This window comes from Sinohyriopsis cumingii, chromosome 3 (assembly GCF_028554795.1).
Source record: "Sinohyriopsis cumingii isolate HCF-2022 chromosome 3, ASM2855479v2, whole genome shotgun sequence".
Taxonomy (NCBI): domain Eukaryota; kingdom Metazoa; phylum Mollusca; class Bivalvia; order Unionida; family Unionidae; genus Sinohyriopsis; species Sinohyriopsis cumingii.
This window is the reverse complement of record NC_142963.1, coordinates 96943733-96970574: the sequence shown is the minus strand read 5'-3', so window position 1 is coordinate 96970574 and position 26842 is coordinate 96943733. Positions and strand designations below refer to the sequence as shown.

At 35.8% G+C, this 26842-nt stretch overlaps 1 protein-coding gene across 3 annotated transcripts; it reads right to left on the bottom strand.

The window, feature by feature from the left end:
* Window positions 1-647: 647 nt before the first annotated feature.
* On the bottom strand, window positions 648-26014 carry LOC149803344 (uncharacterized). Of its 3 annotated transcripts, none has more exons than XM_089953043.1 (3): window positions 22230-26014; window positions 12236-12307; window positions 648-1741 (listed from the first exon to the last, which is right to left on the bottom strand). In XM_089953043.1, exons 1-3 carry the CDS (start codon window positions 22662-22664, stop codon window positions 1388-1390), a joined length of 861 nt encoding a protein of 286 aa, XP_089809169.1. In that variant the 5' UTR covers window positions 22665-26014; the 3' UTR covers window positions 648-1387. The 3 variants fall into 3 exon arrangements, with proteins under 3 accessions (XP_089809169.1, XP_089809170.1, XP_089809171.1); XM_089953044.1 differs by lacking the exon at window positions 12236-12307 and adding an exon at window positions 7816-7887; XM_089953045.1 differs by lacking the exon at window positions 12236-12307 and having other exon boundaries at window positions 22230-26009.
* Between the last annotated feature and the right edge of the window lie 828 nt (window positions 26015-26842).

The following is a 26842-nucleotide window of genomic DNA, read 5'->3' as shown; positions in this document are numbered from 1 at the left end:
TAAACACAGCAAAAGATAAAAAACCATATCATTCTCTTTCCATTTGCTTTACATGATATTCTCGTTTCTTACCATTAGCGTTACATGATATTCCATTTTCTTACCATCTGCGTTACTTGATATTCTATATTCTTTCCATGTGCGTTACATGATATTCTCTTTTCTTTCCATTTGTGTTACAAGATATTCTCTTTCTCAAGAGTTCTATGATATGAGACCACATTACAATATATGATGTGCTGCACACTTGTGGAGGTATGGAACTGTAACAATAAACTGCTTCAGCTGGTGTTTCTTTTGAGGTAAGTATATTTCGCTCTCAATTTAAATACACGTGTTCAAATATTATGAAACCGTTCCTATCCACGAGCAGCATTTCTCTCTACCTTGGTATGGGATGTCATGTTTGTGACAAACATGCACATGTACTCCTTTTCGACATTCTGAATTCATCCATTTCCTCACAATATATACCTCCAGCTCGTTGAAACAAAGTCATAGCCTGTTGGGTTCTATATAGGCCTAGAATTACATAGGGATTGGTACATAAATCCCTTCTGTACAAATGATTCATTTCCTATCAATTTGAAAATGAGGCCTCCATCCATTTGCAGTCAAATGACCATCAAAAGGAACAGTAAGGTGCATTTCTACTTTGGACCTTTATTAACTATAGAAGTGGTTTGTTACGGTGAAGTTTGGTGACAAAGACTATATTTTTTGTTGATCATTTTCAATCCGAAATAAAGTTTTAAAAATCAGTTTAAATTGCACGATTTGAAGGTCAGATGAATCCTGTACATCTTGGTCAAATTTCAGCAATTTGTGCTTAAATACAAATCTACAACACGAACTCGCTTGATATAAAAATTTACCAAAATGGGATGTGTTATTTCTTAAAATGGAAACAAATGACCAAAATGAACAAAGAATAAAAAAGTTAACATCGTTATACTGTATATAGAAGGAGCAAGCATGGAATTTTATAAAAGGTAGATGCCGTTGATTGCAGAGCAAACATTTTATCAAAGGTTTCGTTTTTATCACAGTTTGTCTTATAATAACAGTCAAAATAAATTACATCAGTAAATTTTCATACATTTTAAATATATAAATGTATTTTATAATATTTTACAATAATTAGATAAAGAAATAAAAACGCTTTGCTGTATACAAAATTGCGTACCGGAATGTAATGTGTCAAGTGCCCTGGAACCATGGTGGCACGATTTATATTGCGCGCGCGCGTGCGAGAGAGTGAGAGAGCCCTATGTAGTTCTAGTCCCAGTTTCATTATACCCCAATGTCAACTGCACGTGACACATACAGTTCAGCACTATGAAACAAATGTAAACACTGAAAATGTTAGCAAAACATTTATATTACATCACACTCTCTCCACCAGAGGTGGTTTACTGGCCATAATTTTGGCCAGTTCATTCATATTTCTCTTTACTTTATACCGAAATACCCATGGCAATTCTCGTTTTGGAAGTATTCGTTTAGGAGGTGGTAAGTGACTAAGATCGTCAAAATCGAGCGAGTCTGATATAAGATTAGGGTAAACTATCCCAACTTCCGGTGGTGCGGTTCGTACAGAATCAGGTGACTTCCGCAGGGAGTTTGCTGACTTCCGGGATGCCCTGGATAATGGACGTGCAGAGCGTGCTCTAACTTCAGAGTAAGATGTTGGCGCTAACTGCAGTCTGTTATTGTAGGTGGCACTTGTACTCGTGCTTGGCTAAAAAGAAAAATTAAAGAATTATATAAATCGGTGTTTTTGAATGAGTTAATCATGGTGAAGTCATGGCAGCCAGTTTCGCTTGACCGAACAACAAATAAGTCAGAGATGAAGCTGGCACTTATTTGTTCTTCAGTCAAGCAATTTTATTTCTTACACTTGTATGAAGACGCGTTGGTAATAAGGCGAATACATGTTTCTGTCTTTACACTTGTGTGAAGACGCGTTGGTAATAAGGCGAATACATGTTTCTGTCTTTACACTTGTATGAAGACGCGTTGGTAATAAGGCGAATATATGTTTCTGTCTTTACACTTGTATCTCCAGCAGAAATATTAAATATTTTTTCCATGGCAACCCTCTTAAAGTTCATAATTCAAATGTAATAGCTAGGAAAAGTCTCCTTGGGAATATTTATAGACGTTTGTCTTTTGCTTCGATCGTTGAGTATTTAATAAAATTATTAAAATAGAATTGAATTTAAGAAAATACACAACATATATTCATTTGTTTTGGGTTTTATTTTTTTGATTTGTTGATTTTGTTTTATTTCAACAGCTACATATGAACCAATTACTTAGTACTAATGATTAACCAGTGGGTTTTAGTGCCTGTAAATAAACTAATATGACTGCGCTAGACTCCACTTACGTAACCTGTGACTTTTACAAGGCACGTGCACGTGGGGGAAAAAAAAGCGCTTTAACTTACCATATTGATTAAAGGACAGTGGTCACATGCTAAAATATGTATGACTATTCCGGTAATGTATCGCGTAAGTGCATATACATACGAAGATCACGTAGTGAGTTGGTCTCGGAATTTGAAATACGTAAAAATCAATGAAATAACTGTATTCAGCTATAAATACTGCATAATACGAAAGTGCACTTGACATTCTGGAAAATATGTCTGAATGTAGATCGACCAACTTAGGAACTATGTATGTTTTAATAATTCTCCACGTGTATGTAATTAGTGAGATATGACACATAATGGTCTGTTTTATATATATAGCGTATCTGTTATACATGTAATTATTAAGTGATCTCATGAATTTTTAAAATAAAAACTACAAACTATTTAATGACATTAAAGCAGACATAATTCCAAATTCACAGTTGATAAGTGCATTCTAATGTTGAAGTCTAGAGACCACCTCTGTTATAAAATTAATTTATTTCTAATTTTGGAATAATTTTAACGTTAGCTCTAGCTTTTCATATTCCAGAATTTGGCTCTTTTTGTTTGTCATTTTTTTCTTCCTTTCTTTTCTCGTGGTTGGGGTCGACACAATCACCATTGATGCTGGCCAACGTATTTGTACCAAATCACATTTAGTAACGATAAATGTCAATATTTGACAAAATTAGAATGTACATTTTATTAGTTGTTCCAACTTAAGATTTGTCCAGATATCGTCAATGTATTTTAAAGTTTATGGCCTGTTCGAATTACTGACTATCAGGCATACAGCAGTATGTAGTTAGCACTGTTTTTATTTTGTTTCGGTTTTGGCAGCTGGCTATTACACTTGTTCAATTATCCATTTTGCTCGCCCTCGTGCGGTTTATTTGTTTCGCACTTTCCAATTTATTTTTTTTATTTTTTAGGTGACAATAAATGCCTCACGCAGAGATTAATATATATATATATATATATATATATATATATATATATATATATATATATATATATATATATATCTGCCGCAATTTAAACGCTAACGGAGAAAGAAGACACTATTAGAGTATTCTTATAACCATACAAAGCACTTTTCCAATATCTCTCTGGGGTTGCCGGCTAGCAATTTAACATTTCACGTATCAAAGTCAAATTTTGTGTAGCATTTTACCAATTTCATGACGGTGGCATCAGATCAAAAGAAGACAATGCAGCGTTGACCAGGAAAACCTTTTATAGAGCGATGTCTAATAATGTTATCAACTGAAACTGAAAAAACGTTCTGCAAAAGAAATCATCCAAATTTGTTTAAATAGAAGAAATAATGAAGTTACCAAATAATGTCTTAATATTTTGTTGCAAATGAGAATAATTTGCAGCAACACTTAAAAGAATCTTTTTTTGATCTTTTAAATTAGATCTAGAGATCTGGCTGATATTTACTTAAAGAATTCGTACAAACACTCCATACTTTCATCGGCTTTCAAAGAATGACAAAAAGAATGAAAAATGGACGGATGAATGATAAAATCAATGACAAGAAACGAAAAGCAGCTGAAAAGAAAATTAATATTATATCAATTGTTACTTTTGATTTCAGATGCTACAAAGATTTTTTTAAACCCCCTTCAAACAATATTCACCGAGATCGCAGAGTTCATAAATCCCTGTAACAACCGAAATCAAAAGTAATAATTGTTTTATTACATGACTTTGAATGTTCTGATAGTCTTTTAACTTAGTGATGATGAGACAGAACTTAATTATTTTAATAATTTCAAGATACACATAATGCAATGTAAAGTATTGACATAAATTCAATTGAACAACATTATGAAATTAAAAAGAAAACATTAAGGTTCGGAAATACCAGATTACCGTTTTCCCCGTAAACTGTCGCCTTTAAACTTTGAAATAAATTGCAATTACGGACGTACGAAAGGTGGAAAAAAGACAGACGAAATGACCAAACAGACGGAAGTAATACAGAACTCCAAGTGCGGTCGCTATTGTTTGCAGACTGATTTTTCAGCTTAGAAACTGTGCCTAAATTCCAGCTAAAATACAAACTCTGAAAGACGCTATAGTATCCTTGTTTCACCCTGCTAAACAAACATGAATTTAAATTGTAAATGACTCAGTTTAAACTCAAAAAGATATGAATGCAACTATATGACCAAAATGAAAAAGTATTAAAAAAGTTAATATCGTTATATTGCAATGCCTGAAGAATACATAAGTTTCATTCCTCTAATATACATATACATATATATATATATATATATATATATATATATATATATATATATATATATATACAGCTTGGAAGAAAAAGGTCAACATTATTAGACACCTGATGAAAATGTCCTCTGCATAGTTGGCATATGATTGCGCACTTTTGCAGCAATACAAACAATGTTAAGATTAGAAGTTCTCAACTATTGATGTTAAAATAAGTGGCAGGTAACAACATAAGTACCGTGAACAGCAAGCTGAAATTCTTATTTCTTATGTATCTGATATTTATTCAACAGAAAATAAACGTGTCATGACGTCAGAAAGTGAATATGATTATGGCTTGGATTCAAATGATGAGAATCTAACATTTTGATTAAAGAATATTTAAGTGAAAATCTGATATCAGTTAAAACAATACTTATGTAAAACAAGTCTTATGTATTATGTATATCAAATAAGATCTGGACATATTATTTATGGATATGATGATAAAGTTTTCTGTTCATAGGCTTTAATATATCGTTCCAGCTGGTCAAGAAAGAATTTCTTCAATGATATTCTACAAGAAGCAAGGGAATGTAAATTACGTATCCTCAGGGGTAAGGAATTCCATACGGTAGGTGCAGATACAGTGAACGAGCTTCTGTAATGGTTGGTTTTCGACCAGGAATCTGGAGATCGTTGTTTGTCGTCGCTCGGAGATTACGCTCAGTATTCGATGATCTTAATTCAATTAGGTTAGAGATATGATCTGGAGAAAGACCGTTTAAAGACTTGTATGTCCTGATTCCTTTAAAATAAAGAATACGTTTTTGTATGAGTAGCCACTGCAGACGTGAAAACAAACCATTCGAGGGAGACATAATAGAAAGTTTCCGTATTATTCAGGCTGCCTTTTTCTGGAGTTTTTATAATTAGATGTGTTTCCCCATATGGTACAGCCGTAGTCTATCAGTGGTAGTATATATCCTGAAATATAAAGCTCAAGGTACTGGGGAGGTAGAAATCTCGACAGCAATTTTTACAGAGTTATTTTTGACCACCATTGCACATAAGTGATCGATATGCGCATTCCAGCTGAGGTGTTGATCAATGTAGATACCAAGAAGTTTCTGACTTTTGACAATAGACACGTCTAAGCCGTTTTGAGTTAGAAGTATATCCATGTTAGAAGGTAGGAGCTGCCTTGTTCCAATTGACACACATCACATTTCGTTTAAGAGATATTAATATATATTTTCTTTTGTTGACACCAAACTGATATATTGTTGAGGTCGATTTGAAGTTTATTGTTATTGAAGTAAAGAGATTTTTCAGATGAATGCAATGAAAAGCCGTCAGCGAAAAGAACAGTGTTAGAGTGCGCTGGATACAAGGCATAGTCACTGATAAACATCAGAAAGAGAAGAGGCCCTAGAACAGATCATTCAGGAATACTGCTTAAATATATGCCTTGGTTCGCATACTACTAAATAAAGCCACTCATTCAAATTACTAAATAAAGCTTATCATTCGAATGTTGAATGAAGATAGTACGCTACTAAATAAAGCCAATCATTCGAATATTGAATGAGGACAGTACGCTACTAAATAAAGTACTAAACAAAGCCAATCATTCGAATATTGAATGAGGACAGTACACTACTAAATAAAGTACTAAACAAAGCCAATCATTCGAATATTGAATGAGGACAGTACGCTACTAAAAAAAGTACTAAATAAAGCCAATCATTCGAATACTGAATGAGGACAGTACGCTACTAAATAAAGTTCTAAATAAAGCCAATCATTCGAATGTTCAATGAAGATAGCACATTACTGCGCCAGTGCTGATACTATTACTGAATGTTCGACTCCGACGTATAGGTCAATTGACATCAAGAGGCTAATTACAGGAAGAAGAAGCAAATGCTGAAAATGGTGTGATACATTTTAAATATTACATATAAAAATTTGTAAAATATTGTGCTTAGTTAGATAAAAATTTTACTCTTTGTAGGGAAAACTCCTTGATAAATATTCCTTGCGTGCTAATAACCAGAAATGCAATTAAAATAGCAATGCATGGGTTTGCTCCATATCAGAATATATATATATATATATATATAGTGTGTGTGTGTGTGCGTCTGCATGTAAGTCATATACTCAAATATGCAGATTCTTAATGGAACTGTAAAAAAGTGAGCAAAAAATAAAAACAATGTATGCAGTTAAACAAGTTACAGAATTTGAAACGAATAAGATACAAAGCAGTTGAGATAAAGGTGAGATATCTGAGTTTAAGCACGATTTCCTGGCAATGTAACACTTTCAACGATAGCATGTAATGACCAGAAATATGTTGCATGAAGTAAAGCAGTTTGTTTACAAATAATATTGCTTGATCAGGCGAAAATGAAATTGTTAGTGTAGACTGTATTTAAATACCTTGTCTAAATCAAGCAAGAGGTGTGAGGGCACTTCCTAACCTGGGCTCCAAACCAACATAAGTAACAGACTTTATTTTAAAAAATATGATTAAAATGATATGGAAAATTATTTATATCTATTTTTCTAAAACGAGAAACCACAAGTTCTTTCTTTTGTGCGGTGCAACGTAAACAATAACGAAACGTGTATCCCAATTCACAGCACGCATTATATACCGTATATACTAATATAATAAGTCGGATCCAAACACAAACAACATAGACAATGATCTGCAGTCGCAAAATGCGCCAGCAGATCTGAGCCTAAGAAGCTTAGATCTGGATCAGACTGATGCGCGAGTATATACTGTAACAACATACACACAAACTGAGGTGCACAACATACGCTTTCGATGTGCCTGAACTCCAAATCATCACTGATTGCATGATCTGTACCTCATCGCTTAGCTCGGATCCAAACCGTTAAGGAAACCTATCAAGTAGGTACACTAGGAAAGGAGACTGGTTCGTGTAAATCGGAATATCTCACATGACTTTGTACCTACATGAGACACGGATCCATGCGATGTTTCCATTGTAAAGTGTAACACATAGTTGTTTGGGAATTTTTCAAATTAAACAAGCTTTACGCATCACCACATCGGCGGGCATCTGAGCTAAGGAATAAGGTACTTGTGCAAGTTACTTCAAACACAACCACCCCAACGCACGTCAGCTACCTACCCGATCAGCACAGGGCCATATAATCGCCCTCCATGTTAAACCATTCAGAAGGAAACAACCAGTCCTAAATTCCTGAATATGATAGAATGAAGCGATATTTTGTACGATGCAGAGCAAATTTCTTTTATGACATAGTTCTATCAACATATATTTCTTTCTTGCCAAGGGTATATTTCTGATCCTTGCTTAATATAATAATTATTTAATCTATTTCAGTAATTTACTGTTGGTATTTTTTACACAACTTGGCAATGATTAGAATGTTTAAAGGCAAACCCATGTCTACATCGTAAGTTTAAAAAGAAATCAGACCCCATGACCAGTAATAAAGGTTATTTTAGAAGACATCTGACCATCTTATATATAGTGCTGCGACCGAAAAGATTCGTGGTTTCAGCGGCTGGCCCATGTTATATTTCCTTGGCGTATGAATGACTTTATTCAATCAGATTAATGGAACTTACTCTTGCTTATCAAAGTGGTTTTATAATTGTTATCAAATTGACCATCCCCATGTTTACGGTAAGATAATGTACTTTTCGGTCTCGTTAAGCGTTCAGTTATTTCAATGACTGCATAATACTGAAGCGATCTAACCGAACAGAAAATGTATCTAACTGCAAAAATTAAATCTTGACGTTTTCCACTGATGATTAATTAATCTCCAAATGACAACACCTTTTCTATGTGACAGGGAACATGGTCACCCAAGCAAATCTGTTGCATCGCAACAAAATGAACATGCCAGGTAAAATGTAAAGTTTTATCAACATTTAAAGATGATAACACATGGATGTACCTTCATAAAAATTATAATAATTGGAAAACACAACGTACAAATATAATAAGTTCTTATTCTTTAATAACTGACGAATAATAAGTTCTTATTCTTTAATAACTGACGTATAATAAGTTCTTATTCTTTAATAACTGACGAATAATAAGTTCTTATTCTTTAATAACTGACGCATAATAAGTTCTTATTCTTTAATAACTGACGAATAATAAGTTCTTATTCTTTAATAACTGACGAATAATTTAAGAAGTTTTAACCAATGTTAATATCAGCACAAAAAAAACTGTCCTTCCTGTTTTAACATGGTGCGGGCCGCATGTTAAAAAGAAGGAAACTCACAAAGTACTGTATAAGCGAGATATTTCGTTCTGATAAATTTTGCGTTACCGCTCTTTTTAGCCGTTTCGTTGTGCTGTAATTTTGTTTTTATTACCCCAGAAATATAGCGAATAAAATGAAAATACTCCTCCATCTCTCTCTCTCTCTCTCTCTCTCACCCACACCCACAACCATCCCCTAAAATAACCTGTTATTCACTATGTTCGCATTTAAAGCAATACAATTCTTCAGCTCGATATTAGTAAAGTTTGTAATTGGCATTATTTTAATGGCATGCATAAGTTACAGCAATCTCAGAACATTCAATATTCTGGTGAGTGTAAGTGTCCCCCACCCCTACTACCGCCATGTTTTCTACAGGAGTAAAACACATTAGTTTTAATAAGGGTTCTCGTGTACATGTCTAAAATTATACATCTGTCCTTTTCAATCAAAAAAGCAAGACTTTCTTTCAATAAAACTCTTACCAAAAAAATCAATAGAAGCTTGCCGAATTTTCGTTGATAGTATCGAAGTTTTGTTGTTTTATTCAGAAAAAAAATGGACGACCGTCTTGGAAAGTAGTCAAATCGTCTTGAGACAAATCTGGTACCGCTCGTTCCATCGACCTTTATTGAGAATTCAGTTTTGTCCGCATAATGCTACAGCCTTAAACTTTGAAGGAGAGCGACTATTAATGGAAATACGGTAAACACAACTTTGTGTTCTCGTGAGGAGTTAGATATTTTCCTTTAAAGCTTTCATTCCGGCAAAATATCGATGTCATAGTCATGCACAGGGATTAAATTCGAACATTCTAAATCAATCAATTGAATCCCCATAAAGCATTAGAGCAGGGTTATCGAGAACAGTCAAAGGTATAAACATAAAGCTAAAGACACGTTGATAGCGATAGGAATGTACGCTGTCTTCTTATTAACACACTCAGAGAGAGAGAGAGAGAGAGAGAGAGAGAGAGAGAGAGAGACAGACAGACAGACTGGTACGTTATTGTGAAAGAAGCCAGGACATAGCCATTGAGTCCAGCGTTTCTATACAGCAACATGGCATGTAATACTGTCAAAATCTCCGAGTCTATCCAGATCCACATTGTACAAAACTAGGGAACATCTTGATGTCAAGATGAACGGCACGACTATCATCGGGTGATTGAACTGAAAATTATCATCCGGAGATCCTTACATGCATGACTATTTCAACAGGTGAGAGCAGGGATATGTCCTTATGGGGTCGACACGTAAACAGTCTAACAGAGTCCTTACGAGGTCAACACGTAGACAGTCTAACAGATTCGTGGAATTATTTGAATATTTGAACAAGATGAGGTTGACTTGCCTTTGTTATTGTTACAAACCAGACACTTACTATCCTACTAAGGAAGATTGCCACACGCACACACACAGAGACACACGCACACATACAAACACACACACACACACACGCACACGCACACACGTACACACACATGTATGCATACATACATAGATACATACATAGATACATAGATACATACATACATACATACATACATACATACATACATACATACATTCACTGGGATAATGAAACATTTATGATAGCTTATGAAGCTGTCACTGTCTTGAATGAAAAACTAATAATAATTCTCCTCTTCATACAGTGAATGACATGTATTAAAAAAGCAAGCAAATAGCGCTGGAACGAAAGCATGGCAATTAAATAACTATCGTACTATTGATTGGATTCAAAGCTTTGCCTTCCTATATATTTACTACAATTATTTCTTACATAAAGGAATAAACAGTAAAAACCTAGGTCCGTATTATCCAACAGACATTAGGCACTGTGCCCAGGGTTTACAAAACTATGTCACTGAAAAGTGTATATTGTACACACAAAGAGGCAGAGTCCCGTCAATGTCAATCGTTTTATTAAAGAAGTGCTTAGGGCCTACCAAGGACCTAAATCCGGCCATTTAGAAACCATCTACAAATAAATGCATTGATACCAAAATAATATAAATGAGACAGGGTATAATTTCAAGACTGCACAGTCTTTAATGTAAACATGTTAGCATTCTTTACATTAATCAATGTACAATGTGAAAGAAATGTGCGTGATTATTTGTGGAAAATCAATCGATGTTTTGAAAATCTAGGAGAGTGAATTTTATATTTTCCAGTAAACGTGTATCTTCAACGAAAGCAATTGTTATTAATGGAGTAAAGCGTAAAATAATATATTTACATGAAAAAGAACTTAGTTTAAGATAATGTTTGAATATCCCTGAATAAGTTGCACTAATAAAATCACATTTCAAGATCATGTACAGATTTTTATTTTCAAAATAGGACCCAAACTTGCAATTCAGTTTCAGATGCTTATGCCAACGTACTGTAACAAACACAAGGTATGTGCTAAATTTATTTACTCCTCCGTTTTTAGCTTTATTAGATTTTAGTAATTGCTTGTTGGTTGTGGGTCATTGGTGTTGGAACGATAGTTTTCAAGCTGAGACATTAACAAATTATTACGTACACTCGTCATACATACCGAGCCCTGTTGACGGGATTTTATGCTAGCATCGATTAGTTCGGTAAAATGGTCCCTCCCTAATATGTTAACATAAGCAATACTATGGATATTTACACGTATACGTGTTTAGTAATTTGAGATGGGAATAATTATGTATATTAAAATGTTGGGTTATTTTTCGTTATGCGTGGCATAAAATAGGGATCTACGGCTCAAAAATGTGTGCTTGCAAATTACACCGTAATAGAGCGTTTAAAAACCCTTCATTCTGACAACTAATATTGTCTTGGGGTCCTTGGAATTAGGGAAAACACCGACTGCAAGCCAAATTGAATCAGTGGTTTCAACATTACTTGAGTTTTCCTTTTTATCTCTTTTTTTCTTATATGTATGTATGTATGTATATATATATATATATTGCTTGATCGTGAAGTGCTTTTAGACTATGGAATGATACAGTACATTCGCCATTTTAGCGGTGATGCCGAGATCTGTCAGAAATTTCCTTTGCATTGGATTATTTTCAAGACATGTGAGTTTGTCTGAAACCATCTGCGTACTGACCCTTAGATTTGATTTTGAATGGAGAAGGTGCTGTAAAGAATTTGTTTAGTTTATTTGTGACATATGTTTTGCTCTGAATCGTGCAACACTCCCTCTGTTTATGGATGCCGTGCATTAATTTGTTATTTTCTAGCTCTAATAAAGAAGCGTTTCTAAGCTACTACGTTGCTAAACGTCGAAAAATAAATGAAATAACAATTCAATTACCATTCTAATCATGTCGTTTAGACACCAAATAGGGCAGCCATTCCCGTGATGCATTATTTCTTCCTGCAATAACTGCAATGTTGCATCGAATGAACTTATGAAACTATTGTTGAACACATATTACATGTAAATAATATAAATAGTTTGAGAAAAAGTATAAGAAAAAGAGGGTGTGATGCAGGAATTATGCATGACAGAGCTCAAAAGCATATTCCTGTTTCTTGTAAATAAAGCAGTGGATTGAATAACGGTAGTCATAGCGACATTACATTAATGGACTTGACACTCCCATAGAATTAAATTAAATTATAATTAATCAAATGTTTACATCACTTCACACAAATTAAATAAAAATCATTAGTCTCAGCCTAGTGGCTTTTCTTTAAATTGTGCATTTTGCTTGCATCTTTTGTGTCTTTGAGTGTGCACTTTTGTAGAGAAGCATTATCAATTTATTGATAAAACAATTTTTTGTACGGTTTACTTAAATAAACTTTTTCATTCCCGACAAAGATATATGTATATCTTTGAAGCTAATATGTGCATTCCATAAGTCTACAGTTTACCTCTTTTACAAAACAATTTTTCACAAAAGAATATAAAACTGTCAAAAATTAAACTTTTATCATAATTTTCCTTTGTTTAACCTAAATAAACTACTAATAAATTTTCAACAAAAGTTGAAATATTTATTTTCTATCTACTTTGATGTAGCTGTTCTTCTCACTATCAGATGAAGGGGGAAATATAAACAAGGTAGAAAATTTGTTCCAACTAGATCAAAGGAATCTTATGTGAATAAGAGCACGTCTCCAGATCTCCGAGTTATACTCGAGGTAATATGAAAGAATAATCAAGTAATAACGTCACGTGTAACGTATGTATTCACTTATTGGAAGCGTGCAACTGCAAACAACATAGAAACTGATCTGCCATCGTATAATACGCAGGCAGATCGGTGTCAACTCAGTTTGCACTTAGATTCACTTGTAAAAGAGTCTATACAGTTCTTAAAACCAACACCACCTTTTCTTTTTCTTCTTTGTGTGTGTGTGTGTGTGTGTGTGTGTGTGTGTGTGTGAGAGAGAGAGAGAGAGAGAGATGCTGTTCAAGCAAATTTTCACAAATCAGTTTGCTTTCTCTTCGTAGCTTCTTCACCCCTCAGAACCAAGTGTAAAATAATCCAGATACGTTTTCATCAAAGACCTAAGAGGCGACGAGTGGAGGCAGGAGCCACAGTGGCTGAGTGGTTAACGTGTCCGACTCGCGACATAAAGGGTACGTGTTCGACTCCTACTATTGGATCATGCAGGATTGCCTACCGTGGTGTCTTTCTGCAATGCACTTTACGCCACACGAAAAACTACTTGTATCGCTGTGACGTAAAAACCAAACCAATCGGGAATTAACACAAGTTTACCTTCATTCTCGTAGTTGAATAAATGCAGTTTGTTTTATCTTTGTTTCAATGTAAATCAATTAATGATATTCTCACTGTAGTTTCGTTTGTAAGAACGCATAAAACATTTTTTTAATATTTCTTAGAAACGTTGAAGAAACCTTCTGTCCGCATCCCCCTTTATAAACTGTCACAGCATTGTACACAAGCATGTTTAGCCCGTGTAAACGAAAAAGCCGATACATGAGAAATGAGGGTTCACTGCAGCTGCACGCAGTTAATCACGGTTGTGATACTGCGAGAAATTGTATCGATATACAGTCAACAAAAGATCAAATATGTATCATATTCGCGTTTAATAGTCACGTATTTCGAATTTTTGACTACATTAGTCACACAGTTATTCAGGCAGGTTAATTATTTTGGCTAGCTGCTCCTCAGCTGTAGCGTAATGATCGCATAAATATATGTCAGTTAATAAACGTATAATCAGTTATAACGTATACTCAGTTAATAAACGTATACTCAGTTATAACTTATATTGAGTCTGTATCTCGTATTTTGTGCAGGAAAGACGACATATTTGCACGTTCCATCTTGATTTTTTTAAATAGGTGCATAAATACATTTTTTCTGCATAAAACGTATTAAAACTGACAGTTTACCGCAAGGACACCAAAGGAAGAGTACGTATATTTCGCTTATACGTCGAGTCCAATTGCAAACTGCACAGACCCAGATCCACCGTCGCATAATGCGACGGCAGCTCTGTAAAGTTTGTTAGGAGTAATCAGTAGAAAAATTAGCATATACCCGAGTCTACAGGCGAGTTATGACAGGCTAATCAGGATCTTTGTTGTTTGCAGTTCGGCTCGACTTAAAAGCAAGTACAGACAGCACGTTATATTTGCACTGAATAATGCATATATCGTGTGATTTTTCGGTAAAGAAAAGTTGACAGGCTGACCAAAGCAAAGGTTTTCAACAAAATAGGTGATCGAAGATGACCTCAGATGAATTCATCAAATGAACTGATTTTTATTAAGTTTCATGGTTATCTACTTATGTATGAAAGTAAAGATAATTAAAAGGTATTTACCACAGTCATGAAAAAAGACCAGAAGCTACTTAGAAAGGATGATTTTAATACGATGTAAAATAACAGCGATATTCGGATAAAGGACATATTTGTTTATCATATTACAAACAAAAGTCTAATGCAGAAAGAAAAGAAAAACTACCATAGAAACGTAAGGAACAGAATTATTAGAATCAGTACGGTTTGATACATTTATAAAGCGGATTGGTTGATTGCTTGTTTGATTGGTGTTTAACACTACATCAGGGTATATAGTGCCCAGGCAATGAGAATAACGTGCCTTGCAACGAGAAACACACCGATAACCAATCCAAAATTGCCATTGGAATTGGACCCACTTCGATAACCAACCCCTGTTCTTGGGCCAAACCACGGTAACCAAAACCATGCGTGCCTTGGGACACACCACGGTAACCAAAAACATGCGTGTCTTGGGACACACCACGGTGACCACAATAAACTGGTCTGAGCAGGATTAGCATATTATTTAGACGCATACTGTTTAGAAATGAGAACTTTAAAAACAAAACACTTGAGCCGATTGAGTGAAATTAATGTAGAAAACGTGTAATTGTCCACAAATTCAACGTACTGAAAGCTCGAACGTATCGTTGTCTGGTCCTCGCATTAATTAGCGAGTTTTAGACTAAAAAAGAAATCACCACTGTGTTAGCTACAAACCTGCTGTCTCAACCACTGCGTTAGCTCCATCTCTGCTGTCTCAACAATAAAGAACTCTACCTTACCGTACTAAATGTTAATTTATGCACCAACTTCACAGGGGATGATGTTTCATACACGCTTATTTAAGTACTCAAAACATATGTGTTTTTATCCACATCAGCGCATAATGATTTGGGCGTCTTCACATCTCTACAGATATGAAAATTCACGGTTAAACTTAAACAGAAACTCACAACAAATGCTTAGATATCTTCTTGTGTCAAGAAGTATTTTTCAAGTCCGCTTTTCGTATACGACCCACGAAGCGAAAATAATCTATTTAACTTTGTTAGAAAAATCTGAAGGCTCTCTCAAAAGATTATTTTTTGTTGTTGCAAATATAGAAATCAAATTATTTCCAGCTTGTATTAAATCTGAAACGATATATTTATATATATGCCAATCATACGTTCGATATAAAAGAAAAGAAATAAAATATCTGCGGTGAACTACAGCATCACGCGCATGACAATGGTCTGCGTGTAGACATCATGCTCAAGACAGTGGTGTGGAGGCAGACATCATGCTTGAGACAGTGTGCTGCATGTAAACACCATGCTCAAAACAGTGGTCTGCGTGTAGACATCGTGTTCAAAACAGTAATCTGCATGTAGACATCATGTGCATAACAGTTGTCTGCATTGATATCATGCTCAAGAAAGTGGTCTGCATGTAGACTTCATGCTTGAGACACTGTGCTACATGAAGACATCAGGCTCTAGACAGTGTTTTGCATATATGCATGCTCAAGACAATAGTATGAATGTAGACATCATGCCCAAGACAGTGGCTAGCATGTACACATCATGCTCAATACAATGATATGGATGTAGACATGCTCTATACGGTGGTATAATTTAGACATCAGGCTATAGACAGTGGTCTGCATGTAGACATGATGCTCAAGATATTAGTCTGCACGTAAACATCCTCCGTACAGTGTGGTAAGGATGTAGACGTCCTGCTCAAGACAATGGTATGGACGCAGACATGATGCTCAAGACACATATACAGCATTCTCAAAACAGTGGTATGGATGTAGACTTTATGTTCCAGACGGTGGTCAGCACGTAGGCATCATGCTCCAGACAGTTGTATGGATGTAGACATTATGATCAAGACAGTGTTATTGATGTAGACATCATGCTCAAGACATTGATAAACTTTCTTTCGTAGTTAATGAAGTTTGCAGTTAATTTCAGAAATGTAAAACAAAACAAACGTGTCGTAACTTTTATCGATGTTTAATGTTGTTTAGTCACAATACGAATCCACCCTGACGTTAAAGAAGTTCAAGGGAATAAAAAAATCGTACGGCAAATCTAACTCAGGGAACTCGACCTCGATGTCAAAAGGGTGGTGTGTGTCTGATAGACATACCGAGAGCGTATCTTGTTTTTGTCACAGGTATGAACAGAATCCATTTAGATCTTAAAAAAACGTAAAAGCAACTTAACACTTTATATAATACATTAACGCAAATCTTTTGTGTGTGAAACTGACCCCCAAGTTTAATGCTTTAAGCAGGTGTGTCATAGAATAAATTGTCTTTGCTTCATAATTAGACATCCCACGTACGAGTCGTATTCATGACGAGTTAAGAAAACGAAAGCACATGAAAATTTTATTCTAAACCTTAACAAAAATGTGGACACCTCAGACGACACCGCAATATACCTTGTCTTTCCCTAAAAGCGATCTCGACAAAAACCGTAATTCCTCCGTTTCTACACCATCCATCAACTGCAATTCTCTCTCTAAACACGTAATTTATATGGTTAACATGAAAAATAAGCGGACTACTACCATCACCCATGATTGTCCAGTCCAATGCTAAAATTTATATTTATTTTATTTGGTGATGCATAGGTAGTAAACTATTTTGCACCTCTACGGTACAGGGTTCGTTCCAGAACGTGTAAGTGTAAACGTTCATGCCTAATATAGAATTATGCAAGTTTCTAACACGAAATATATATTTTTTGTGAAGGTTGTGGAGGGGTGGGGTGATGGTGGGGAAGTCCACGCGGCTCAAGATGTATCTCTACATAATATTTATCTCATTTAAGTGGGAATAACCTATTCAGCCAGTAAGCTAATTCATCATTTTCCTTATCAAGTAACACCTTATGTTGACGTTATACCAGTGTGGTTAAAACGAGTCTTCCTTTTGTTGACGTTGTACCAGTGTGGTTAAAACGATTCTTCCCTTTTTGACGTTATATCAGTGTGGTTAAAACGATTCTTCCTTTTTTTGACGTTACACCAGTGTGGTTAAAACGATTCTTCCTTTTGTTGACGTTATACTAGCGTGGTTAAAACGATTCGTCCAATCATTATCCCTAGATTATTTGAATAAATACGCCAAACACTGAGGCAGCAGAACCCTGTAGCGATCATTAGCCGGAGAATGGTAAACACAGCATCGGCTAAGTAAGGTTCGTGTTTTTTATTGCTTTTTCTGCAATTTATTCTTTCTGTCACAGTTTTGATTGATACTATTTTATTACACAAAATGTAAATTATACGCATATATTTTCTGACGTATATTCTAAGGCAGGATGGAAGAATTAAAGATTAAAGTCGATTTTTGCGTTGTTAATCCATCTGCATTGCATTTAAATCTTATTTTTTTATTATTGTTACTGTCGATATAACACACAGACACTATACTTTAGAATATAAAATCTCCCCCGCCCCAGCAAATATGCCCAACTATAGGCAATTCACTGGTATGTAAAAGCTTTAACTTTTCGATCAAAACATGTATGTAATCACTTATGAACGGCGTTTGGGGGTGGCAAGTGGGGCGACCGCTATATTCTCCGGAAAATTGGAAACAAGTTATGACCAAGACGTCGACGTTCAGAGTACACTTGCAATTAAGCAAATTATTGTTCTTAATTCGTGTCTTCCTGTTATTTGAAAAATGACAATAATGATCAGTTTATTAGGCCAAAGGCATTGTCGTCATGTTGTTATTTCGATTAAAAAAAACCGTTGTCCACAAATAGGCCACATCGCGAAAGTTGATCTAGTCTAGACACAATCAGTGTTTGCAGTAGCATACCAATCGAGATACCGATACTCTGGCCCCGCGCGGCCATGGTCGGCCCTAGGGCCCTCGTACTTCTACCGCCGCCTCTGTAATCACCCAGATGCGATGAATAAAGCTAGGAATTGCAGTCGAGAAACCTGGGCATGACTTGAGTTATTACAATTGGGAACAGTAAACATATCGGTTTTCGAGGCTATCTCTGATAGCTGCAGTGATGCAATATATTTGAGTGGCTGAAATATCGCCTATCAGCTAATGTTACTGTACTTGACCATATTTTTGGGCATCCTTTCCATTTCCAAATCGTATTTTTAAAGTGGTCTGTACAAATGTTTTGGGGTAGAGAAATTATGATATAATGAATTATGTCAATAAAAATCACTAGGTTAGAAATAACCCCGTAATGACGCTCAATGAATCAGATGTCTGAGTACCTCAATAATTTGCGGAAATATCGCTCCTGCTGGAACTTACGACACTGCATTCAGATTTAAGAATGATTATTTACAAAGACTGATTAAAATCTGCTAAAACTAGAGCTACAAGCTATGGATGAATCGCAAATGACTCCGCTCCAAACAATTGACTCGGCTGGGCCTCGAACAGAAGAACTTCTACTAGAAAATTAATATTTAAAGACGAGCTTTCAGGGGCCATAACTCTTCTAAATTATAACATGGAATGCATGAGGTCCCAATAATTTAATTTCATATCATTATAAAACTACCAGCTTAATATGGCTGAAATGCATCGAAGGTCAGTAAGGTTATAATGTGGAAACCAATGTCTGGAAGACGGGCAATCAGGAGACATAACTCCTGTACAAAAATGTCGTGGAAATCAAACTTACTCAGGTCTTCATGAATGTATAGCATCATACCAAATATCGCACAGTGAAGAAAACAGGTAATGGGGATCTCAGACCCAAGCAGATGATATCGTGGAACGCTGGAAATCAAAGTCCTTGAAGGACTAGTCAATAGAAGACAATGGCAAATTTCTCTTTCGAAATCAATCGAAGTTTTGTGAAGTTTTGCTGCCGAAACCAGCGTTAGGACTACTGGGCAACCAGGAGATACAAAACTCCTGTAAATGATACAGTAGAATGCTAGACATTGAATTCATACAAGATCTCATCAATCCATAGCCATAAGCCAAAATCCAGCTAACCGTCCGTGTAGTTAGTTACCTTACGAAAAGTAAACTCAGGAGCAAGAGCAATCAGACGACAGTAAATCTTATGAACGAGACTAAACCCATACACTACATATGCAAGCCTTTGAGACAAAGTTCATGCCGAATTGCATCAGAATATGTTGAATGGTTTGTTCAGTTATGCCGGTTATAACCAACATTTGATATGAACATATGTAGTTAGATGTGAAGGGACATAACCATGCAACCAACCAGATCCCAGCAAAGCGCAACTTTCCTCGACGACAGCGATGTTGGGATGGACAGACTTTTGGTGAAATGTATGCCCTTCAGTAGTTGGGATTGGTTGGCCTTTAACAAGAGCAATCAATCCAATGTTAGATAACCTTATAACAAACAGCACAGATGTCGTCCATAATCAACCCAATCTGAGAGCTTGATAATATAAGTTTTTAATAAGTTTTATGGAACTGTAATTTAAAATAAAAATCCCGCTACTCTAATATACTTTGCCAATCAGATTCCTGAACATCTGTTCAATATGTGTAACCGTCAGTTATTAACAGACTTAATCCAAGTCTTCATAATAGAAGATTATATACCAAGCTTGGGCAAACTCAGTTCTGAAATAAAGGTTATAAAATGTAAATAAATAAACGTTGGCGGACGCTGGGCACACGATGCACGATCACCAACAATCTCAGGAACATACCACACGCTATTTTATTCTTTGGTTCGATGAAGAACAAAAATGGATTTTTTTCACCACATACGATTCAATCAGAAAAGAGTGAGAAATAAAATATATTCTTATGTTGTGGTGCAACTTTTGTGTGCAAAGAGAGAATAACTGACAAATTAAGGACTAAATAAATTTTCGTTGTTGATTAATCAAGGTGTACAATTATTAGTAACAAGGTTAGCAATTGGCAACCCATATTTTGGTATTCATTATAGCCCCAGTTATGTCGAGAAAACGAACATTAGCCTCTATACGTTATTGTTACAAACACACACACGAGTGACGGTTGGAAAGGCTTTGAATTTAAAGGTGCCACTTCATGAAAGACTGTACCAATTTAAACACTCAATGAAAAGGAAATAATCACGGTGAATGACATAAAGAGCAGGTCGAGATAAATTTTTGCAGACAAAAGTAGCTGAACAATTTTAAATGGATTATGTTTAAAAATAGCCGCTTAAAGGCCATCTTTCAATTAAGCAAACCTGCGCTACTCGGAGCGTTATAGACATAAGGTACATGGACCTCTCTGACTAAACTAATTATGAAAGTTCTTTTTTTTCATAAGAAACTGTTATGCAAATAAGGAAATTTTTACTAAATTTTATTATCACTTTAAACTGAATTTCTGATTGCACAAGTTTGCATTTTCTCTAAGTGTCGATTGCAAAAATAGACGAGAATATGAAAATTGGAATGGAAAACTTGAACTTTTTCCATCGCCTTATTTTACCGATTGTATTTTTTTAAAAATTATTACATCACATTGCAGAAACAATATAACAAATAATGGAAGAAAGTTTATAATGTAAAACGTTAGTGCAAAAGAGCGAATAATGACTTCAACCCTTTAATCTTTTTGTTTCCTCGTAATATTTACCCGAAAATCTGTGTGTATAATCGACATTCTACGCACCTCGGTTCTCTATCGCTGGTTGTGTGGGTTATCAAGAGGCATAGAGATCAACTAATTGTAACTGCCAAGCAAATGGATTTATCAGCGTTATGAAATGTAAAGGCTTGGAAAAGACGTTATTGCTGGCTGTGTAAAAATATATCAATCAATATTAGGGGGGTATTGGATATGGAAATTCAGATTTCGGGATAAGTATTTATGGCTGGAACTCGGCAAAGCTTCGTTCCTGCCTATACATTCTGACTCGGATGAAATTTCCCTATCTCACACCAGTGCATATGCTGTATTCTGTCAATATTATACAGGGTTGATTTCACAATTTTTACACCAAAGTATTTGCCTTCAAAATTATAAAAGCGAATCGTCACGTATCTAACAGGGTATGTCGTGTTGACAAACAATGGAACACGACAACAGTAGTCTGATTCCTCGTTTATACACACGGAAATGTTATATTTGATAAACTTACTGTAGAAATATGCATGTGTCAAATAAACATCTGAGTAGAACTAGCCCTGCTATCATAGTTCCGAATTTCCCGCTTAGCGACCGTATAATATTTCATAGGTATTTTGAAACAGCGATCGGTATCGAATTCATTGTAATCTTTATATATTACATATCTACGCTTGTCCACCCCACAAAATCTCCTTTGTTCAGAGGCAATTGTACTGTCTACCATAGACAAATAATAATCCGTATGTGTTATAATTAAAGCTCACAGAAGGTATCGGCAACATACCTGTTTCAATTTGAACTATCACAGTAGAGAGAGAGAGAGAGAGAGAGAGAGAGAGAGAGAGAGAGAGAGAGAGAGAGAGAGAGAGAGAGAGAGAGAGAGAGGGTGGGGGTGTTCATCTGTTTCATCGAAAGAATGCATCAATATTTAATCGAAAAGTTACCTCAGAATCTTCATTCTTCTTAGCCGAGCCTCTTAATTTCACAGGTGGGAAAAAACCATGAACACCTCTCCTCCGCGTTTCCATGGTAACATTTTGGGGATCGAAGTCGATGACTTTCGGCTGCGTTATCGGTCGGGCTTTAAACCTCTGAGCGAATTCCGAAGGTGAATTTATTGACACCGGGGTTGCCTTTAACTTCCTTCCTCGAATTGTCGGGGTCAGGTGCGAAGTTATTATATCGGACATAGTAAAATGTGAAGGTTTTGGCGGAATGCTTCTATACTGTATTTTTGGGCCCGAGGAACGGGTGACAATTGCTCCTAATCCGCCGATTCTCTCGTGTCCGCCATTGGGACCCTGTCCCGCGATCGGTGGCAACTTGATGTTTAGTTGTTGTGTTGCGTTTCCTTGATCCCCCGTCGTGTTAGTCGGCATTGTAACACACTTTCTTTAAATCGTCCTAGTTTTGTCCAATTGATGAAGTCGTACAAACTTTATCGCAGTAATTTTACAGCCATGAGCAACCGCGAAAAAGAAATCTATTGAAATAGAAATAACGTTCGTCAGTTTTCATATTAAGGCGCCATTATCATTTGCACAGTGTTTTCCAAAGGACTTATTCTCAAATGTTGTTACATATCATTAAAATTCCAAATTTCTTATAGCCGCTTTAGCGGTGATCTATTTAGACGGTAAGTGGTTCAAACAAAACTGTAATATTGAACACTGTCACAGTATACCTCTATTCAACGTGTTGCCTTCCAGTGGTTTGGGATATCTACCCTTCGTCGACTCGATTGTTTAGTAATAGCAGTATATAGTTTGCCAGTAATCAAAATTGAGAGGCCATTGTCAAAGTCGTAGATATGGGCAATACATAACAACACCTTTTCTTGAGAAGGCACAAAACCGATGTCACACTCGAGTTACCTATGAGCCCAAACAGGAAAAATATGTATTTTAGCTGCACAGGAAACACCAGCGACATTTAAAACGCTTAAAAATTGTGTGATAGCTAGGCCGGTCGAATTTGTCATAAACACGGTACTCCTCATGTCAACTCGGCAATAGATATGTGTGTTTATTTATTGAAGTACACATAAAAGCGCTACCGATGTATTCGGTCCTCTAAACAGTAATAATGGTCAATCTATTGAGGAAACAAATGAGAAATAAATTGCCTGAAGTGCTACACGAACGGAGACAAGTCTTATTCAAATACGATTTACAAAAGATATTGTCAAGTAAACAGATTTTCAAAAAGCTCTTCAATTCTTGATTATGATTTTTGTCCCTTTTTGCACTTAAAAGCATCATCATTTTGTTATAATAATATATCCACCCAACCGCCGCGTGAAATTATGAGAGCCTGGCTGAAATTCATGTACGGTCGATTATATCGAATGGGTTGCTATCTGAAAGAAAAACTAAATGAATGCATGTGTACACACAACCATACATGTGCAACCATTATAGAAACAGGAGCGCAATCTGACAGGATTAAAAAGTAGTCCGTTATATGCTTTTCAATAGGTTCGCCCCCTTGATTTCCACAAATCACACCATGTCAATTACCTGCGCATGACGCTTACTCTAATGCGATAACCATGGACCTAGATCTGCCTTCGCATAATGTCCCAGCAGATCCGGGCCTATGGCATCCGCTTGAAATAATAAGAAGAGCGCATTGTATAGACCCAGATCTGTATGCGCATAATGCGACAACAGACCTGGATGTAGCCTTTTTTTGCAGTAAGACGTGCTTCCAAAAAAGGTACACAAAAATGTCACAAGTACGTGTACGGGAATCTGGCAATTTGAAACTATCTTTTCTGCTGTTACTTTAATTGCAGGTGCTGCAGTAGTTCAGTTAGTGGAGAAAGAACTCGTAATTAAGTGGTCGCGGGTTCAATAATCGCCCAGACTAGCCTGGGTTACCTACCTCTTTGTGACCGTTTGGAAAGGCACTTAGCTCCCATTTCCTTGACATGATACTATCAATAATGTGCTAAAAGTTTCTTCAAACCCAACCAAGCGGCCAACTAAACAAGAGACTGACGAAGGGACTGACGCTCTGCTGGGCGAATAGAATTTTCAGGAATCCAACACAAGATCATCTCTTTCTTTTAACTGTCAATTGTTGAAACCGTCTCTGATATTCTCCAGCGATAAAAAGATTTTCAATTTAGCTGTTGTGGTACACATATATGATGTCAACTTGGCACCATTTTCAATTAGTACAAAATATACATCATTATAAGTCTTTTATTGAAAACCTCATGCCATAAGCATGGTTCAATCCTGAGGAATAGTGACAAGAATTTAATAAAAATGTCTTCGTGGCTGCCATATTGGATATAGGCAGGATTTTTAGATATCCATCCATTTTAAAAGGAGTAGAGATAACAATATTTTCAAGGCACGACATTCCATTCAGGAGGAGTAGCAATAACAAGATTTTAAAGATGGCTGCTTTGAAGGCCATACTGGATGTCAGATCGGCACTATTTTCGTTTAAAACCAACTGGACATCGTAAGAAGTCTTCTTGTGAAAATCCCGTGTCATTTTGACTTTCTGTTCAAGTAGAGTTGTGATAGCAGGAATTTTAAGATGACTGGAATTTTGGCCATATTAGTGTCAGATCGGTGCTGTTTTTATTCAGAACCAACTAGATATCAAAAGAAATCTTTTAATTAAAGTTCCATGTTGACATGACCATCCATTCTGGAGGAATAGCGATAACACCATTTTCAAGATGGCCAATATGGTAGCCAAACTGGTTGGCTGAGCAGCAACAAATTCATTTAGGATCAACTTGACCGTGTGAAGAATGAATGAATGTGTAAAATTTACATGCAGTTCTCTGAGTAGTTTAGGAGGGGAAGCGATAACAAACTTGCTCTAAAAGACGTACGGAAGACGGACAGCAGACCTTTCTGGTCAGTGACCGGTTGAGCTAACTCAAGTCCCTCGAAAGGACTGACACTTCATTGGGCGAATAGAATTTCCAGGAATTCAATAAGACCAGTTCTTCCATTCAACTCTCGAGTGTTGAAACCATCTCTGATATTCTTCAGCGATTAACAATATGTTCAAAATGGCTGGTGTGGCACACATACTGGATGTCAACTTGGCACCATTTTCATTTCGGACAAAGTAGACATTATTAGAAGCCTTTCGGTAAGAAGCCCATGTAATAATGATCATCAATTCAGGGCGACTGATGACAGCAGGGTGATTAAAAGAACCGCCGTGGTATTCGTACAGCTGCATTGGCTGTACTATTGGTATCATTTTCATTTAGGACTTGGTGAAAAGAAACTCTGTCGTAATGATCATCCATTCTGGGCATGTAATGTCAAAATAATTTCAAAACAATTGTCGTGGCAGCCATATTGGATGTACGACTGGCAAATTCTTTATTTAGAACCCACCAGTTATCATCAAAAGTCTACTGATGAAAACTGCATGCTGATACAGTCATGCAGTTGGAGAGGATTAGAAACGACCATGCTTTCAACATATGAATATCCATATAGGCAGCGTAGTGATAACATTTAACGACACCTGCTGTGGCGCCCATTTTGGATGTCACACATGCGCCATTTTCATTTAAGACCAACTAGATATCATAAGAAGTCTTCCGGCGAAAACTCCATGTCAGTATGACTTTCAGGTAAATTTGTGATGAAGAGATTTGTAACATGGCTTCCATGCGGTCATACTGGATGTCAAATTGGTACCATTCATTTAATATCGGTTAAACATGATAAGTAGTATGTAAGTTAAAACAAGCATGTTGATACGGCCATAGATTCAGGTGGATTAGCGATAGCAAGATTTTCAAGATGGTTGCCAAAATGGCCATACTGGACGTCAGCTCGGTACCATGTGTATTTAGGACCAACTAGACATAAAAAGAAGTTAAATCTTATGCTGATATGATCATCCATGTACGAGGAGTAGCGATAACAAGATCGTCAATATGGCGACCTTGGTGGCCATATTAGATGTCACATCGGCACCATTTTCATTTAGGACTAACATCATCTTACATCAATTCAATTTTGTGACTTTAACTTATTGTCCTTGAAAAATTAATTATCAATGATTGAACTTTTTAACTCTCAAAACAGAAAACGGTCCTATAACTTTCACGTATCAAAGGAGGTGTTAATTCGTTTTATTATCCACCACCAGTTTATCCTGCTGTACACTCCTCTTCCAAGGAAAAGATAATAATGTGTATAAAAACAACTTGTAACTGTTCAAGATAGTGGTTACTTTAAAACCAATTTGAAGTAGCTACCTTTGGGATTAGACAAAAAATATATATATATATATATATATATATATATATATATATATATATATATATATATATATATATATATATATATATATATATATGGAGTGGTGGGTGTGTAGTACTGTTTAACGGTACTTCAGCACATTCATGGCTATACGGTACAGATAGCCTCTCAAGATTAGTGATCGCTAAATGTTGGAATATTTGTTTGAGATAAGCGATTGTCTAATAGACGTGACCTTCCAGGCGAGATTGACTGTTCAATACATTTAGTTATATTTATTATTATATTATATCGAGCAT